Genomic DNA, 20,001 nt, shown 5'->3' with positions numbered 1-20,001 from the left:
TCAGTTTTAGATTCTGTGGACGTGACCTTCACCTAAAACCCACGTCTTGTGAAACCCCTCGGCTTCACTCAGGAACAGAACGAGATGATAAATGAGGCGGTCAAGCAGCTCAGTCATGAGAATTTAAAGCCCTTCCTTCTCTTTCCTCTTCATCTCTGCTGCTCGAGGAAACACATGTTTTCCTTCACTGTGACTTCTGACTGTGACTCAGCTCAGAGGACGACTCGGGTTTAACACCACTCGGGTTTGGTACCACTCCGGTACGTTTGTTTTGGCTGTAACTTCCCATCAAAGTCAGTTTTTTTTTTTTCTCAGCAGACATTTTGACTCGTCAAAGAACAAAACGTGTTGCTGCGTCTCTGTTACACTCACTTCATTTTGTGCTTTTCCTCGTGCGACCTGCTAAAGGCCCGCTACGGGAAACACGAGGCGATCCGGTTGTACACAAGCCAAGTTCTGACAGGTTGACGTATGTCTGCAGCTTCCACCTGCAGCAGCGAATGAATCAGTGGAGCTATATGAGGGTTAATGACAGAAAGTGGGGCGCTCGTGTAGAAGCCACGAGGAAGCGGCTTTCTTCATATCCTCAATTAACACCTATTGTCGTGAGCGTATCGAGAGCTGGACGCCTGGCACCGACCCACGGCGGTGCCACCTGGGAAACAATGCCTTCTGTGCAGCCCCCAGGATCTCCAGGGAGACAATTGTTCCACTAATGTCATTGAAAAAACTTCAATAGGCTTTGGCTGCGCTCCCGACTCCTGCAACACAATGATAGTAATTCATCACAGGAATATTGAAACGGAGCTGCCGGTTGAATGAGCGCGACGCCTCATGGGACGTCCATTGTGGACGGGGGGCAAAACGTCCATGTCGTGGGTTTGTTCCGCCGTCGGCTTGAGGAGCACATCTGGCAAAGATGTTACCACCCCGTTCATCAAGTCAATGAGCTTGATAAGGCTTTTCATGCAGCTGGAACAATGACGGCTCAGATTTACAGCTGGCAGATGGTTTCAGGCCACATGGGGGCAGAACTTCCCCAGGAAGCTAAAAATCACACAGAGTTGACATGTGGAGCCGATATTGCTAGTACATTGGAAAGCTAATGTCCAGCAGAGCAGCGTTAGCATTCTGCTGGAGTCAGGCAGCGACGAGTAGTGGCATTTCCAGTTCAATAGTGAGGCGGTGAGCGCTGTTCTCACCATCACATAGCTGGAAAGTGGTACATCTATCTATCTATCTATCTATCTATCTATCTATCTATCTATCTATCTATCTATCTATCTATTACCCATCCATCTAACCATCCATCCATCCATCCATCCATCCATCCATCCATCGAGTTATTCAAGTTACTGAGGACATGCTGCACATCTGGATCACTGCTCAACCACCACACCCACAATGGTGCAGCATTTGTGTGTCTTTCCATTTGATAAATTACTTCAGTGTAGGATAACAAAAGTGTGTTTTCTTGCTCTGAGGTCCTCCTGAACCCTCTCCTCATCTCACTGAGGTGCATTTAAGTAATTGGAGTATCCTTTGTGATGGAGGTAAGAGAACGACTGGTGGGTCACAGGAGGAGGAGGATGTGAGCAACAATCATTCAGCATAATGAGTACGTATGGACCGGTCCCTGGTGCTGTGCTCTTATTCACCGTCAACAGGCAGCAAATGAATGAAATTACATGTCAAGAATAAAGAAATACAGAAAGTAGCTTCAGATGCAGTAAACTACTGTTGGTGTGGCTGAGTTTCCTATGTCTGTGGGATCGGTGAAGTGAATCTTCATTTAATGTCTAGTAACCGCTCAGCTCACTTTCCAATTAGCTCGTCCAGCTCCAGTTAAGAGTCAAACTTCTGAAGACCTGCTGGATGGAAGACATAAACGCTCCACTTTGTTCAGCAGTTAGTTACATAAACTGAGTTTATCGAGTTGTTGCTGATGAGAGCAGTGAGCAGGAACCAGAACAGCAAAGGTGCTGTCGGCTGAACAGTAATCAGAAAAACGCTGAGAGTAAATATAGAGTCGGGTGATGAATATCTGGGTTTGTAAGTATGACCAAAAACAATTAAAGTAAAATGTGTCACAACACTACAAACAAAGACTGCTAATGATATTCACTTGAAAGAAAGGAATATGTCTGCAGCAAACATCACATTTTCATTTGAATTATTTTTTCCACCAAATTGTGACTTATTGCACCTTTTTGTCATTTAAAAAAAAACAAAACAGTGTTCAGCCCTTCTTCCATTTTTAAATTGTAATGTTTGAAACATGAATGATGCACACATAGCTTTAATTTATTTTGATTATATATTTAATTCTGAGCCCATTATATCACGTCAACTGACAGCCAGGCTTGTATAATGTCGTCTTCAACAACTGGAGAAAACTACTAATTAACTTTCTTTCTAGAAGCTAACTTATAAACTAGAAACTTAACAAATTAATGTTGATTCCTGTCATCTTAACTTCTTCACAGCACAAAGTCTATCAGGTCTCAAATAAAAAAAAAGAATGCTAATGTTGCTAGCATTTAGCTTTAAACTGCTAAACACAAGCTTTAATGTAGAATTAGCTAAACTTAGTATAAACAAGCTAGTTTATGTTTTCATTTATGCTAGTTTATAATATAATACTTTGTACCAGGTTTAGCTAAACATGTTATAAACTAGCTAGGTTATGTTTTCATCTAGTTTATAATATACTAGTTTGTATATATTATAAAGTAACTACTTTATGTTTTCTTCAATGCTAGTTTATAATATGCTAGTTTGTACCATGTTTAGCTAAACATGCTATGGCTGGCTAGTTTATGTTTTCATTTATGCTAGTTTATAATATAATAGTTTGTACCAGGTTTAGCTAAACATGTTATAAACTAGCTAGGTTATGTTTTCATCTAGTTTACAATATACTAGTTTGTATATTATAAAGTAACTACTTTATGTTTTTTTCAATGCTAGTTTATAATATGCTAGTTTGTACCACGTTTAGCTAAACATGCTATGGCTGGCTAGTTTATGTTTTCATTTATGCTGGTTTATAATAGATTAATTTGTACCATTTTAAGCTAAATATGCTATGGCTAGCTAGTTTTATTTTTGGCTAGTTTATAGCATGCCTGGCTAATGCTACATTAAAGCTACCCTCAGCTAGTTTAGCTGAAGTTTGAAGTAAGCAAAACTAGCGAGCTAGTGCTTTTTTAGACCACCAAGTTTACACAAACACGAAACATGAATATTTTGCTAGCGACGCAGCAGCAAAGCTCCTGGCTATTAACACAAACATATTTAAAATTCAGCGTCTAGGGTTAATTAACTCACCTGATTGGATGCCGACTTGCTCCGTTTGTCGCCGTCTCCACGTTTTTTGTTCAACAAAACAAACACTGCATCATAAAGAGGCTGTCTCACCTTTCTGGTGCTGGAGGGCAAAATGGTAGCCAAAGATTTTAACTTTCTTCAGGTTCAGCTTGAATTTAGGATTGTTCTGTTTATTTTCTAATCTTAGCAGCAGCACCTGGACTTTGAATAAACACCTGACTTGGAAGTCAGTCTACAAACTGATTTCACCTTTGACCTCCATTTCTTTACATTTGTTCAAACCCTGAATCATCGTTGGCCTTCTTGTGTTTCTTACCTCATCTGAGTATTTTCTTTTGCAATCCAGTGAACATAATCACATGACTACTGATGGAAATGGTGGCTCATGTTGCGCAAACAACATCCCACTGGTAGTAAACTGGAATCCGAGCAATTCCAGTCGTGTGGCGAGTTTCTAGAAATGTTATTTGTGCAATAATGCTTCCCGAATCTACGCTGAGAAAAACATGAATCATGCATTCCCCGACTAATGAGCTACCCACATTCAGCCAGTTGTAATGAGGTTTACTGGCCCAGCGTACGGATCCACATATTTTTAGATTAAGCGAATAATGAATTCCCCCCTCAAAACACGCCAAACTCCCCTTGGGTGTTATTTAGACTTTAGCCCAGCGCTACTGCAAATGCCCCTTTGGTTAATTATGTCTCTCTTAGCAGAGGATATAATAATAAGCGAGCACCAGGTGTGTCCGCGGCAGCTGATGATCACAGATTCTTGATTGGATGCAAAACTGCCTGGACTGCACCTGGAAGCTCGGGGTCATTACGGGTCCCAGGTCCAATCAAGACAATTTTCCCGAATCCTCTGTTTAGATTGGGCTGGAATAAAATCAATGGTGTTCAACTAGCTGGGACCTGAGATCTCGTCGCCCCCTGAGGTCTGCAGAGATCGTTTGTCGGAGGCTAATTGATAACCTTTAGAACCAAAATAGTGATTAAACCTAATTACCGGCGCTTGTTTTGTGTGTCGTCGATTTAGAGGGTGCTGAGCTTGCAGTTGTGTGATGAAGACGTAGCATCAGTTTTCCATTATTTCTGTGTTGCTGCATCACAAAACCCAAATCATATTTATGCATTTATTGTACTGTGAATACAAACCAAATCCAAATTTACTCTCCGATTCACATGGACGTGGGATTTATCCGTTTCTATATAATTCACAGCTGTCACAGGATCAGCTTCCTTATCAACGCCGCGTCCAGGAATCCCCTAAAAGAGCGCGTTGATCCCATACAAACGCACATCAATCACACAATTTGTACTGCAAGTAGGACGGATGTATTTTAATGCGCGTCCAGGCTCCTAATCTTTAGTGCGTTTGGAGCAGATGCTTGACGGGAAGGCCGGTTGTGTTGTCGCGTTGAGCTTCCCCCGGTAGGGACGTCCTTGATCTGGATCCAGCGTTGGTGTGGTGCATGCATGTGTGTGTTTGGGCCTCCTCGCTGCTCTGTTCTGTGAAATGCACACACACCAGATAACATCTGTGTTGGTATGCTGCACCCTTGTGGTGCTCAGCTGCTACATCTCTATAAGTCCAGATAAGGAGGCTGCTTGGCTCCGAGGGAGTGAGATTCAATCTGTGGCATTTCACTCGATAAAAGGATCCCACTGCATTTCCCCCAGATTTAGCAGCCGTACAGTGTGTTGTGGGGGAAAAAAAACTCAAATGGGGGGGGGAGGGGAATCTCTCAGAGAAGCAAAAATGTTTTAAAATTGCTGTAAATGCACCCCATCGATGGTTATCTCCGCTGAGCTACTTCTGCCGACGGGAAAAAATAAATAAAATAAAAGAGAAGCTCCCATGTGCACACGCTCAGTCCGAGCCCGCCGCTCAATTGTTCTCTATTAAGACATCCTTTGTCTCGCGGCGCTGCTCTCGTTGCCTTGATCTTGCGGACGCCGTGCAGCCGCGCTATCGACAACAGCAGCGTCCTCGGAGGTGACAAGGACGGCGATTGATTGGGCCTAAATGAGAGTGAAGAGGAAGATTGATTGCCATCGATCCTCTTCTTCCTCCAGCCGACTCCTCCATCTTTGATTATGACCACTTTGCACCCAATCAAGTGTGTGTGTGTGTGTGTGTGTGTGGAGGAGGGAAATCCCATCGAGAGGTATTAGCTCCATTTGCGAGGGCTGTAATTATGAGAGGACGTGCGGGCCCAAGGTCAACACGCAGCAGGTGCCATCCCATAATAACAGGGCTTCCTCCCGCTTCCCACTGCAATCTAGTCATATAGATAATGGCTACGGGGAGGATGGTGTGTTTTCTGTGTGTGTGTGTGTGTGTGTGTTCCTCAGCGCATAATAAACGTCTCCATAATAACTGCTGGAGGACGAGGAAACAGCGAGCCGAGATGAAACACAATCAGTGGCGAGGCAGATTGAAAGATAACCGCACTCCTCGGCGCCGTTTTTTTTTTGTTTTTTTTTCCACATTTTTTTATTGAAAGCTTCATCAGAGAGAGAGAGAGAGAGAAAGAGAGAGAGAGAGAGAGAAAACAACTCATAAAACCCAAGTCAAATCCTAACATCCACAGATGTACAGAGAGTTTCTCAAAGATCGCACACACCGAGCGGCGTGTGCGAGGCGTGACCATGACCTCCTCGGCGCCCAAACAAAGAAAAAACAACAACAACAAAAAGAGAAAACTAACAAAAAGAAAAGAAAAAAAAGAAATTAAAAACCGCTCTGCTGTCCTAATAAATAGTTCCTCTTTATTTCTTTTTTTTTTTTTTTATATCTGGTGTGTGAGTCCAACGCCTGATGCACTTTCCGTGCCGGCTGTCTCCCAGTAATCTGTTGGGTCATTTCCTAGCGACTGTTAGATTCGGTGTTTCTCGGGGGGGGGGCAGATGTTTGAACTCCACGAGGGCTGAGTGGCTCCTGGGGCGGCGTGGCCAATCGATAGCGCTCATCAAAGGTGGAGCGAAGCATCAATTAAAAGCCTCGCTCTGGTGTGTGGGGGGGGATAGTTTTCCCACTGCTTTGTGTGTGAGTGTGAATGTGCTGGTCTGTGATGACTTATTGAGCCACGGTTCTTCTTTACACTCGGCTGTGAGAGACAGTCTGGAACTCTGAACTACTGTTTTCCACAAAATAAACCAAACAAAACCAAAAACAACACACGAGGATCGACGTGGAAAATGGCTACAACTCCGTTCACAAAATCCACGGGAGCCTCGTGACCGCTGAGCATGACATGGAATACGTCTAATGAGTCACACCAGTGGGTTTCTGTCAGATTCAGGGATGGCGGCAGTGATTGTGAGAAATGGTGAGTACGGGACGGAAACTTTTCTTTTCTTCTTCTTTAAAAAAAGGCAGTGAAATAAGCACCTCGCCTTGAAAGACCGACACCGGAGAAACTCTCAAGATCTGCTTTTCATCAGGTGTCTAAGAGCAGGTAAGCTCTCAGAAGATCAGAGCTAGCTTGTAGAGTGCTCATCCAAAGAGGACTGAAGGGGGATTAAATGCTGCATTTCCCAAACACTTGCTCTCAACGTACAGTACTTTCCTTTCTTCCTGCATCAAATAGAAAAAAAACTCTGATTTGAAGTGGGGCTGCAGATGAGTGAGATTTACCGCGCTGACAGATAAATGTTTGATCAGGGAATGTGCTAAATTTAGCACATGATTGCATAAACTTTACTTTGACTTTCTGGCACCAAATAGAGTCTTTAAACGGTGAACAGTGAACGCGACCCATCCAACCTGCTCAGAGGGAATCCAGGGGCTTGTTTCTCTAAGGCCTCGTCCACACGTAGCAGGGTGTCCTACAAAACGAGGATGTTTTTCTACGATTCGGCCCGTCATCCACACGAAAACGCAGATTTACGGCGTTAAAAACGATCCTTTCAAAAACCAAAAGCGAAGATCTGCAAATCCTCCGTTTAAGCGTCTGCATGTGGACGTCGATAACCGGGGTTCTAGGTTTTGAAACGTTCTTTACGTCACATATGTGACCTGTGTTTACATTCGGAAACAGTGTGGACGCCCTCAGAACTGTGTCGTCTCTGGTCAAGGCCCAGACACCGCTCCACGTACAAGAACACGGGTGAAGGACGGCGTTAGTTATTTTCGCCGCCTCGCCATTCCACGTCCGAGGCGTGTTCTCCATCAGAGTCACCGACGCCGGTTTTGGGTGTCGGTGAGAACTTCGAAATCGTGCTCCCGGAGGAACGGCGTGACAATTTCCGTACGTCCCGCTCGTTGCTCCTGTCGTCGGAGTTATTTCATCCTCACGTAGAAGATGAATGTGCTTAACAACGCACGTGTACGTAAGTTTTTTTCTTGACGGAGGGGGAAGGATATTCGGTTTTACAAAAACCCTGCTACGTGAGGCCTAACAGCCACTTGTGGGCTCCTGGACTGAACCAACTGGATCCGTCACAATGAACAGATTCTCGAGTCCTACGGCGTTTTTTTTTTTGCACCACTTGCAAGTTCGGTGTTTGTTTTGATGAGTGAAACGTGGAGAACGCGGCCTCTCGGGGCGAATCACAGGTGATGTGACGATGAGGGTGAAGGAGCAACCGACTGGACCCTCGTAAAGGAACTCGAGCAAGAAGCCGGCAGAGGACACGAGTGATGTGAGGTGACAGCTGGCGGAGCGACAGTGAGGTACGTCGGATACTCGAGGTACAAAAAAGATGATCAGCGGCTGCGTACAACGGGAGAGGAGGTGTTGGTGTGATGGAAGGGAGTGTGTTGCTAATTAGTGCCAGGGTCACGCTGGTCACCTCCTGGAGTCCTGGACAGGGAACTGCAACTCCTGGCTACGACCACTTCTGCCCGGCAACAGGAGCTAATGATCACCCCGTCTCTCTCTCGCTCTGTTTTCTTTTTTTTTTCCTTCTACACTTTCTCCCCTGGTATCGCCGGCTCCTGCTTTGTGCTGACACATGGACTGACTGGGAGCACATTTCTGCTCCAGCCTCCTTAAAATTGCAGGCATGCCTTGTGTACACTTCCAACAAGGTATTTGTATTCAGAGAAGGTACATTTATGCCATTGTGCTATTAAGAAAAAGCCGTTTCTGTTTGTTGGGTAATCTTTCAGATCTGTGTGAAATATTAGCACGGTGCGCTAGCAGCAAACACCTGCCCTAACGTCTTTTTTTCTTTCTTGAATCTCCATTAGCAAAATAGAGCTGATATTCTTTGTTGTGCATTCCCACCCCTCTCCCCCCCTTCCCCATAATCTCTTGGCTATTTGTAATCCTGTTTCCCATAATGCCATTACGACTGAATCTCAGGCCATTTGTAGGACGCTCTGCTCTCTGATGTGCAACTCCTGCATTATGAGTCCTATTAAGCTTCAAAATGTCCTCCGTACTCTATAAAACAGCAGCTGTAAAAGTCTGGAGAACTCGGGTTTTTAGCTACGCCGAACTCGCAAACCTCGGAAAAAAGTTGAGACGTTAAGAAAAACACATGCACACGGACACACACGCATACTAGCTTAAAACTGGTAAAGTCATAGTGTAGCAGCTCTGTTGTTTCATCGGGACACTTGAAACGATGGAGTACAGTGAGTTCAGGTAACGAGACGAGCAGGGTTGGCACATCAGGGACTCCTAAAACCCAACATTTGTCAGATGCTAGCCGATAAAGATCGTAATGAGCGAAGAGACGTATTCATTGGGCGATAAGAGCAGATCGTAGCCCCGAGGCGAGTGAAAGCAGATGTCAGGCGGCGGATCGGATAAAAAGGAAAAGGACACGTTTGATTGGACGATAAACGGCCGAACAGGTTTCGATGACGCTTCTGACCTCCGTCGGCGGGATGGAAGACGAGAATCTGCAGCACGCATTTATGACCGAGGAAAGGAAATAAAAACGTACGTATGGCTTCAACAGGTGTAGCTCACTTTGAGGAACCGGCGGCCAAAAGGTCGACGGCGGCCAGCTCGTCACGGAGACCAGCGAACACAATGAAGGCAGAAGCTCGAGACGGCTTCGTCTTTAGCACCATAAAGTAGCTTCGATAGCACAACTTCTTCAACAAGCTCTTCCGTGTGCTTTGCTTTGACTGCTCCGCGTTTAATTTGGAATCATTTGGAAGCTTCGTTAAAAGGCACTCGATGTATACGTTGATTGTTGCGTGATGACATAGTTTGCCCGCGATGTGCACCACCATCAGTGACTCGGGATCGTGGCGAGTCACATGAACTGCGAGGAGCTCAATTGCAATTGTCACCAAACAAAAAGCTCCCTCTCCGTCTGGAAGAAAGGGGTCTTTTGAGGGACACTGGAGTGGATCCTATTGCCCCGGAGGGAGACAAATTGGGCCCGTCAAGCCTCATTGCGAGAGTGACTGAAATTGGTTTGTGGTTCTGCTTCTGCACCATCCAATAAAGAGAAGAAACCTCAGAGAGAGCGTGAGAGCGAAGGAGGGGAAGCAGGGAGAGAATGACAGCGAGGGAAAATGAGAGCAAAGGAGCCCGGCTCGGCCATGGCGCATTAATGGTGCCACTGAAGCGGGGGGCTTTTAGTGCCGGAGCACCAACAGCCAGGGCAGAGCGGGAGGGCGAACAGGGCAGACACACAGGCTGCTGTAATGCTGGCAGAAATGGCCGCCGTCCCACAGGCAATTTCTTCTGGGACAATCCTCGGAGATGAAATCACTGGAAACCCTGGAGCAGCCCGGGGATGGAAAGACCGGATCAGACGAGATGGGGTTGTTTGTGCAACAAATTGGGACGAATCGGGGCGTAACTGACACTCAGCGGAGGGGTCGGAGGAAGACGGAGCTGCCATCAGCACCTCGTCGTGGCTGGTGAGGAGTCCAGTTAGTTCCCACAGGTGTGCTGACGTTGTGCTGAGCAAACGATCCGGGAGGTGTTCAAGAGAATCTCTGGCTTCTAGACACACCTCCTCCTGCCTCGTTAGTGTCACAGTGCAGGCAGACGGCAGCGACGGCGCTCTGACCATGCAAATTGGAGTGCCCGGGATTCGAGTTAGAGAGTCAGCTCTGCCTCCGTTTGTACTTTAGAGGAATAGCGTCTCTTCGCTGTGACTTCCTGGAGTCTCGACTGGGTGAATGTCGGCTTCACAGCGACCAGAAGACACCAGACAGTCACTGATAAAGCACACACGTGTTCGTTTTACGCTGCTTTCTGTATAAAACAAATAAGATATAATAAGTTTATGAGTGAGCATTAGCGCTGCTGGTAACACTGCACAGCCTCTGTGCTAGGCTAAGCTAACCAGCTGCTGGTTGTAGGTTCTTATTTAACATCCCCACGAGACAAATCGACGTCTAAACAAAGTGAGCATCTCAAACTATTCCTTTAAGCAAATCTTCTGGACTCTGAAGGTCAGTGCCATTTAGTGCCATAAAGTTTATGCAATCATTGTTAAAAAATGCAGCAAAACAACAACGTCTGTTGTTGTGAGCACATAAATAAAGAGTGAGCTCTGTCCAGGTGACACAGCGATGAACACGAGGTCGGACAGCAGCGATCGAAGCTTAATACGCTGAGACATGGTTGTTGAGTTAGTTGTGGTTGAATCGAAGAGATAAAGAGACGGACAGAAATCACAGAGAGCTGGAGGCGATGCATCAGTGACCAACATTCTGTTTCCTAAAGTGTTCCCTGCAGGATCTGAGAGAGAGAGAGGGAGGGATGGATGGAGGTGGAACGCACCCACGGCAGGCGAAATAAAAGACAAGAGGAGGTGAAGGACTTTTGGTACGACTGCCACCGGTCGTGTCACACGTTTAAATACTGTCTGATGTGTGTGTGAGAGTTGGTGTGTGTGTGTGCACATGTGTAGGTGTGTGTGTGTGTGTGCGCACATGTGTAGGTGTGTGTGTGTGTGTTTGTGTGCGTGTGTGTGTGTGACAGCTCGGACAAGCATGAAAAACCATCTGAAACCCGGTGAGAAGAACACGTCAGGAAGGATAGTAAGGACTGGTCCGGCCATCAAGGTCAAAAAAACAAAAAAACAAAACAAAACGACGACAACAGCAACAACAACAACAACAATATCAACATTAACATCATCAACAACAACAACATCAACAACAACAAAATCAAACTGAAAAATGAAAAGGAAACAAAAAAACAAATGAAAACAAAAGAGAGAGAGAAAAACAAAAACTCTGGTTCAGAGTGTCTCTTCATCTTTGGTATAAAAATGGCCATCCACGGGCTGCATTTGATCCACAACTAGGAAAGACTACAGAAATTGTCAACAATTTCTTCTATTGCTTTTGCACTGATTGGTTTAAACCATAAGCTCCTACTGAATCTACTGTTTTTTTTTTTATTTTACTGCCAGAATTGTTCTGTAGTTTTTTTTATTTTTTTTAGTTCATTTTATAATTTTTTTCATCTTTTTTTTTTTCTTCTTCTTTTCGCAGTGTGACAAGCAAAGCGGGCTAAAAACATCTTAAAGCTCATAAAAAAGGTAAAATGTGGCAGATAAAAAGCACTAATGTCATCGACAGCAACTTTGCCATGTAAAATAATAATGATAATAAAAAACAAGTTCAGCATTTTGCAACAGACTGCATCCACAGTGCAGCATGTTCTCGTATGGTTTCTCTTTTTTTTTTCCTCCTCATTGTGAAAAATCTCTTCAAAGCTTCGTCTTTCCCCCCCGCGAGTCTTTTTTATTTTCCCCAAACAGACATTTTGTTTTCTTCTGACACTTAGTTACCTCTGACATAATAATTATCAAAGTTTTCTTCTAATGAAGAAAAGAAAAAAGCTCTTCTCTATTAAATCTGTACAGCTTATGTGATAGATTCTTTTTTTCCTCTTTAGAACAACCTCTCCAGTGTCTTGTACCCTCCACGTGGTCCAAGACACTGATTTTGTTTGCTTTTTTTTTTTTGTTCACCCCCCAACCAGACGTCAGACTTTAACTCTGTAAAAAGTTTCTGGCGCCCTTCAAATTAAGGCCATGAAGATTCAAGAAAGAAAGAAAGAAAAAAAAAAACACTTTGTTTTCGAATATATCTAGAAAACTAAGATTTAACACTAGAACATAAAAAAGACTGAAAAGAACTTGTAGCTTAATATCTGAGGAAGACAATCTCTGTGTGTATCTCAAACTTGACTCCCCTTTTTCTAATTACAAAATAAACTTCATCACCTACCTGCGCATTCAACCTTTTTTTGTTTTGTTTTGTTTGTGTTTTTGTTTTATTTTTTCATTTTTTTCTGTTTTTTTTTTTTTTTTTTTTTGACATTGGTTGAGAATTTTCTTTGAGAAACTTTTCAAGCTTCAGCCCAGCCCTTCAGGCAGGTTCCCAGACTAAACAATTTCACTTCTTTGCACTGTGCCCAGCAATTTCCCCATTCATCCCCTCTCCTCAGCACTCCTCGCCTCCTTCTTCTCCATTTTTTTTTCTTTTCTTTTTTTTCTCGTAGGCCAGGTAGGAAATGAAAAAAGTGTCTCTTTTTTGGTGCCTGGGCAATCTGGAAGCAATCTCTTTCTTTTCTCTTTTCCTCACATTCACAGTGCAGCCACCTTCTGTCTCAAGGCAACGCTGTCACAGGAACATTCGCTCAGGCCGTTGCTATCTGATGAAAGAGGAGACAACAGAAGCAGAGAGAGGAGAGAGGAGAGAGGTGTGCAGCTGTAATCAAAGCACAATTTTTTTTTTTTTTTTTTACAAACACACAAGAGCAACGGAGCTGACAGCTGACAGCTCAGTCAGCAGGCTGGAGCAAAACGAAATGAAATTAAAGAGTTCCGATCGGGTCAGGAAGCAGAAAGAAGCGCCGCCGAGATGACGAGCGAGCGACAACGGCAGCCAGGAATAATTTGAATCATCGCGTTTCTTTCATTTTGAGATCGGCATTAACTCCCATGCTGCTCGACAAAGGAGGAACGTTTGTTAAGCAGCAATTTGGGTGTTTTTGTTATTCACACAACATCTCAGAAATGTAGATTTTGACATTATTGCTTCAGCTAATCGAATAGTTTTACCAGACAAGTCAGATGTACTTTGTCTGCACATGGAACTATACATACAGATTAATTCATACCCTCCCAAAAAAACACTGAAATAAGTTGAAATTGACAAAATTAATAACAAATAAAAATTTTATGAACTCTCAGTCAGATTTCTGCACCTGTTGTCAGGTATTCTGGACCACTGCTCATCAGCAAAGGCCTCTCATTGGTCTGGGAGGATTTCTTTCTTTATTTTTTAAAATTATTTTAGAAAAATAAAACATATAAAGAAACATCTTATTTCACTAAATTATAATTTAGCAAATTTTTATTTATTATTACTTTTTTCCGTTTCTAGTAATTTGAGTGACTGTTGTGAATTTTTCCTTTTCTTTAATGGAAGGGGATGAATACATGAGTATACAATACAGTTGAAACTAGAAGTTTGCATACACACTTTCTCACTGTCTGACATGAAATCAGACTAAACTTTTCCTTTTTTAGGTCAGTTAGGATCACCAACATTATTTCTATTTGCTAAAAAGTCTTCAACAAGAACAACATGTTCAACACGTCTGTTTCTTGCTCATCTAGTGAAATAAAATGACACTACACACCCAAAAGATAAGAAAAAACCTCAACAAAACATCCCTGATGGTGCACGATCTGTATGCATATATTGCTCTACACCCACTCCTTGTGCTTATAATTTCAAAATAATAATATGTTTAAATGTAAAACTGCCTAAAACCTCGATGCATGCAGTTCTGCCTCCCCGTTGGACTTACTTGGACTGGTATGAGTAAGCAGGAACATGGTCGGCAGCACTGTCCACCTGGATCTGTTGCTGCTGGCCAGCCACCTCCTGTGATGAAGGAGCCACTGTCTGGGGTGAGGCGTCTGTCACCACTCCCTGGGGGACACACAGGGGAGGAAACGTGTCAGCTAGTAAACTTCTCCTGCTGTCCTCTCGCCGTTACGCTTCCTGCTGCACGCCTTGACGTCTTTCGTGGGGATCCCTGCTCGGTGGCTCTTCCTCTGGGTTTTTCCTCATTTGCTAAACTGAAATCAAGAGTCTAAAGATGGAGGCTTCACCCTCAGAGGATCCCGTGTAGGAATCTGAAGGGGCACCAAACACGTGATTAGAAGTATTTGTGCATCGTGTCGCCTCTATCACACCGGGTAATAGGCTGCATCATTACAGTGAGACAGACGAGCAAGTTCACCCAGCTCTTACCCTCAGACAGGCCGTGATTATGACTTTAACAGTGTGATGACACAGCTGGTTTTAATGTTGTGGCTGGTCAGTGTACCTGTAATCCAACTCGTGCTATTTTTTGCAGCTTCCACCTGATAAAGTCAGTAATAGTTGCACAGAGCTGTACTCTACGGACACTTTTGCAATTCAGTAAGTCTCCTCATCCTTGACATATTCTGCCAAATCACAACCGTAAATTAGAAAGTCGCCTTTTTATCATCGAGTCGGATTATTGAATCTGCAACTCCACCAGATTCGATGCGACAGAAATAAAGTGCAACAAGCGCTGTTTTAGTCCGAGTAGCATCGTGCTTCCTCTCTAGTTAATCTTTGAAAGACTGCTGCACTCCAGGGTTGAAGGGGTTAATAAATACAAGGCATTCGCTGGTGATTACTGATTCACATGCTTTGTCTCTTACACCCACATATCTTCATTTTCAAGCATTAAAAGTTTCCCCATCTATGTCGAGACGAGCTACGCGCACGGCGAAGGCAACCACACAAAAAAAGTTGAATGTAGTGTTTGCTTTCAATAACAAAATATACAGATGGTATTGTCTAACACTAAAGCTATCGATGGGCGATATTATATTCAGGAATATTCATAATAAACACAAGTAACAGGAGCTGTCTGTGTGTGGGGAGAACAGCATCAATTAAACACATTTCTTGTAAAAAAAAAAAAAAAAGCTTCATTTGCTTCCTTTCTAACGTCTGCATCTGAGGTGAAGAACTTCCTTAAGACTCGCTCTGTGAACTGATCCATCACAACAACCTCTCAGCCTCTCTATGTGTCCGGCGTTACCGATAGCCCCGATCACTGAGTCATCTCCATCACCTTTAACAAGCTCTCAAGGATACTGCGTCCCGTCCATACATCAGCCCCGCAGACACCGGCTGATGCAGTGATGTACGCCCTGCCGCTGACGCTGGCACCGAGAGGACGACGGCCAGGATGAAATGGGTAAGAGGCGCCGTGGGCTACTCTACCACTACATCCCTCTGTCTTCACTCCTTCATGGGTGCAACTTTGTGAGGAGGGAGAGTCTAAGGCGGGAGGAAGGAGGAGCGACTAATGGGTCTGTCAGAGGAGGCTGTCATTGTTCGTGGCTGGTGGGCTAACCAGAGCTCTGCGGCTGACGGATGTGCGTGTTCCAGCCACCCACCAGCCAGAACTGGCTGTGGGGAGGAGAGAGAGACAGCACCGCCGGCACTGTGTCTCACTTCAGCTCCTGTCATCTGATACACGACTGATAGTCCATCTGAATACGACCGCACTGTCAGCCGCCAGACAGCTGGCCCGCTCTCCTCGCCGGCCGGCCCGCCTGCCCGCCTGCCTACCCGCTCCCTCATCATTTCTCAGGCTGGACTGCCCGAACCTGCCAGGAGTTTAGACAGCCGCCGAGGAAGTGAGAAAAGTCTGCGCTGCACTTCAAATGTCTTTCCCGAAATACTATAAAACTTCTGACTCATCTTGCTTCGCTTGCAGTTTTGATTCTTGTTATTCGCTGCCGGTGCCGGGCCATTTGTTTAGAGAGAATCAGAGCAATTTGCAGCGCGCTTCAATCTGTCTATGTAATGACTGCTGTTCGTCTATTGATGGTTAGGAATGGTGACGGGATGGGACGCCGCTATAGCTCACCTGGTTGAGCTGGCGTCCCACCTACAGGCCCGATGTGGAGGTCATGAGTTCGAATCCCGCTCATGGCCCTTTCCCACATGTCCTCCCCCCACTTTCCTCTCACTGCTCTATCAAATAAAGGCACATAACTTAATAAAGAAATGGTGACGGGTGGTCATGGTGTCCTCATGCTCGGTGCTGTGTGTGGTGGTCTTACTTCGACAGGGACGGCTGTTGGAGGCACAGGAGTGTACTGGGGAATGTAGGTCCCTTGCATAGGCGCCGCGGCGGCTGCAGCAGTCATGTACTGCAACAAAAACAAAACACACACACACCCGTCAAAATCCGTGCACATGTAAAGTCCTGCTACACACACTCCAGTTACAAATCCCGATCTGAAATAGAAGGAGAAACACTCTTCAGATACCAGGCGCTGACATCATAATTCCCTGGAAGACTCGCTCGGTGTAATTATTCCAGTAACTGCTGGGAACCGGAGGCTGCTGTTCCCTCAGTATCCTTTGGAGGGCGCTAAAAGAATACGTGTGCACGCTCAGAAGAGCTAAGCAGATCAAAAAAAAAAAAAAAAGAGAGAGTATGTAAGGGAAACAGAGGAGAAGGAGGAAGAGGAGATGTCCTGCTGTTCCATCAAGACTTCACAGGCAAGCAAATGCACTGGGCCACAGCTGAGAGGAAGAAAAAATAAAAGCTGAAGGGAACGAAGGAGAGCATGTGAGAGAGAGAGAGAGAGAGAAAGGGAAAGAAAAAGCAAGAAGTCTGTTGCCCGTGGCCTATATTCCTTTATTCATGCCTGCCCCGGCTTTTAACTGGGAGCCAGCCTGCTCCGTGATGGCCGTTTTACAGACGTGACACAGGTTTGGTTACATGACAGCCAGGGGCCTTTCACATGCAATATGAATGAGGACACGGCACTTTGTGTGAGGCTTTTTCTCTAACTTGCTGTGAATGCTTTGTGTGTGTGTGTGTGTGTGTGTGTGTGTGTGCACTCTAAGCCTGATTTGTCAGTGTGTGTGTGCTTGTTTTTAATTAGCGCATGCCTGTGCATAAAAGATGACTTATCACTGCTCGTCTGTCCAGCTGTGCATGTTCGGCCTCTCCTGTGCAGCTGTGTGTGGGATCCATACATGCATGTGTGTGTCTGAGAACGACAGACAAAGACAAAGAGGCTTGGACCGATAATGCTGCAGTACAGCGCCAGCGGATGTGATCCCAGATAAAAGCCACCAGGCTGCCTCTCCCCCCTCTCCTCGTCTTCCTGCTGCCTTTCCGGACCAAGGAAAAAGGGAAGTACAATCCCTTTCTTTCAGTTTTATTTTTTCCTTTCCCCTCTCAGTCCCCCTGCCAGTGCTAAAAAGCGTGGCGGCAGTATGCAGTAGGAGGCAGTAATGGAGGGGCTGCGCCGGGCTGCGAAGCCTTTCTTGGCCGTGGGCCCGGCGGTACTGGTGAAGTGTCATTACCGGCAGCGTTGCTAATGGATCGGGTACGGCTCCACCGCTCACCGCTAATGAGAGCAGCTAAAGGCCATGGACATGGGTGATTAACTCCCCCACCGTTGCTACACATGGCCAGGAGGATGCCCTGGGATGGATGTTAGTGTGCGTTCGCATGTGAGCGTGACTGTGTGGCTCTGTGCATGTGAATTTAAGGTTATCACACCTCCAGGGCTGTCACACTCCGGACGGGGTGAGGCCTCCTGACACATTAGCACATTACCTTTCTGTGTCATCCCTTCTTTCCTCTCACCTTCCTGTCACTCTCTCCCCCCCTCTCGCTCGCCGCCTCTCTTTCAACCTGCTATCGTCGAAAAGGGCCTATCAGATTGTTGAAGTGACCTTCTCCCCGCTGAATCGAAACCATGCATACCAATTTTCCCCGGGACTTTAGGTCTTCGCCTCTCCTCCCCATTAACTTATCCGGCCGGCTCACCTGTGAGGCCCGCATGAAAGCAAATGAAGGGGGAGTGGGAGATAATTAGCAATATCAAAACCGCCCTGTCACGGGGACAATGTCCGTCTGAAATGTTATACTTCTCTGCAGGACAGCAAAAAGAATTTAAATTAGATTTAACAAGAAAATTTAATAAGATAAGATTTCTCCCTCCATCATAACCATTTGTTAACCTATTTAATGTGGCAGGATGAGCAGGGCATATTTCTGCAGTCGCTGCTGTGGCAAGTCAGGGAGATGTCAAGACCGGCTACAGAGAATCGGGTTGCTATGGTGATGAAGATGATTTTTGTCCAATTTCAACTCTTTTAATACTTCCTTGTCCATAGTCTGGGGACAGGTTTGGGTAATATAAAGCATCCCTAATTGGCCATAAATGGTGTTTCACTCTCGCAGCCACACACACACACACACAGTCATGCACACACACACACACCTGTGCCTGAAGCAGATGGCGTATGTTTGATGAACGGGAGGCCTGAATAGCTCCTTAACGAGGCTGGTGTGAGTAGACTCCTTAAGTCTCCTCTCCACCATCACTCTCCATGACACACACCTATAACTACAGTATAAATTCACACCGCAATGCAGCATCGCCGGCCTGAAAATCCATAGCATAGACAGAGCCGCTCCGGTACCGCGGCGGCCGAGGCCTCCGCACCACCACGGCGACACGTGGGGCGATTTATGCTCGGTGGGTCCAAGGATGAAGGGGCAGTTTAGGGTTCTGCATTCCACACCGACCAGGATTTCTCTATAAATTCCAGTTCTGGCGTCGGTGGAATGTAGCACGGCACATTAACATGTCTAAATGTCCGAATAAATCACGTGGCCGCAGCTCTGTCACTCAGTCTCCGCGTCTATCCATCCTCTCTGTGTTGACACGCCGCTCTGTTGTATCATCTGCAAGGTGAAGGATAACAGTTGGTCAAGGCGAGAGCATCCAGCTACTCAGCGCCGGTTATTAATGGCGGTGCAGCGCGGCGGGGGGATGGGCGCTGATGACTATTGATCTTAGCTGTGGGGCTCCAACACGATGGGAACTATTGGAAGTGCACACCAGCGGCTGTGAATCACAGCGCTGTGCCACTTTACTATGAAAAGCTCTTCATATCTCGGTCCCTGGGCTTTGTTAAGACCCTGCCGGCAGAACCAGTCACTTCTTTAAACACATTACTCCCAGCATGCTTTGACTTTACATAATCTGGCTGTTTCAGTGCTTGCTATTTCACTCTTCCACATGTGTTTGTGGATCTGGAGAGAAGCCGACGAGCCGCCCCGTCCTTGTACGACTAACTGTGTTCGTATTCTCAGCACAGAGTCCAACATGTTTCCGGCGGGTGTCGGACTCTGCAGAGGTTGCTGCTTGTCTACGATCCTGTTGATCGTCAGACCGTGACTTTCAGCGTGCACCAGGGCAGTCTGGAGTCGAGTGTGAAGCGACTGGAGTCGGTACCTGCAGGTTTGGGTTTCTGCTAGAAGCTGGTGGATTACGAGTGCCCTAAAAGTGGAGCATGAGATGGACGTATGGATTGGAGCAGCGTCAGCGGTAGTGCAGGAGTTGTAGTGGATTGTTGTAGTGAAGAGGAAGTTAGACTGGAAGGCACCTGATTCACCATTCGTCTGTGCTCCAGCCCTCAGCCATGGACATGAGCTCTGGGTTCTGACTAATAGAATGAGACGCCAGACACAAGCAGCTCAGCCTCAGAACAAGGCTGAGGAGCTCGGACTTCCGCCTGAACCAGCTGAGGAGGTTCAGGCGTCCTGGGCGACTTCCTTTAGAGGTTTTCTGGACACTTTCAAAAGGAAGGAGGCACCAGAGTAACTCACTGGAGGGATTACATATCTGGCC

General features: G+C 45.7%; 1 protein-coding gene across 5 annotated transcripts in view; it reads right to left on the bottom strand.

Moving 5' to 3' along the window:
- Positions 1-11,698: 11,698 nt before the first annotated feature.
- The window catches only part of LOC103356545 (RNA binding motif, single stranded interacting protein), a 211,766-nt gene continuing 203,463 nt past the window's right edge, over positions 11,699-20,001 (bottom strand). For 4 of the 5 annotated variants that reach the window (XM_008280734.1, XM_008280759.1, XM_008280750.1 and 1 more), the window contains 3 exons: positions 16,399-16,488; positions 14,091-14,215; positions 11,699-12,926 (listed from right to left, as the gene is read on the bottom strand). In XM_008280734.1, the coding sequence (XP_008278956.1) occupies positions 12,923-12,926; positions 14,091-14,215; positions 16,399-16,488 (219 nt within the window). In that variant the 3' untranslated portion in view covers positions 11,699-12,922. Of the gene's footprint in view, positions 12,927-14,086; positions 14,216-16,398; positions 16,489-20,001 lie in introns of those variants that run through there. The other variant, XM_008280741.1, reaches the window with a different exon arrangement.

Source organism: Stegastes partitus, unplaced genomic scaffold (genome assembly GCF_000690725.1).
Source record: "Stegastes partitus isolate 25-593 unplaced genomic scaffold, Stegastes_partitus-1.0.2 Scaffold6, whole genome shotgun sequence".
Taxonomy (NCBI): Eukaryota; Metazoa; Chordata; class Actinopteri; family Pomacentridae; genus Stegastes; species Stegastes partitus.
Note: the sequence above shows the minus strand (reverse complement) of the source record. Positions and strands in the feature narration are given on the sequence as shown.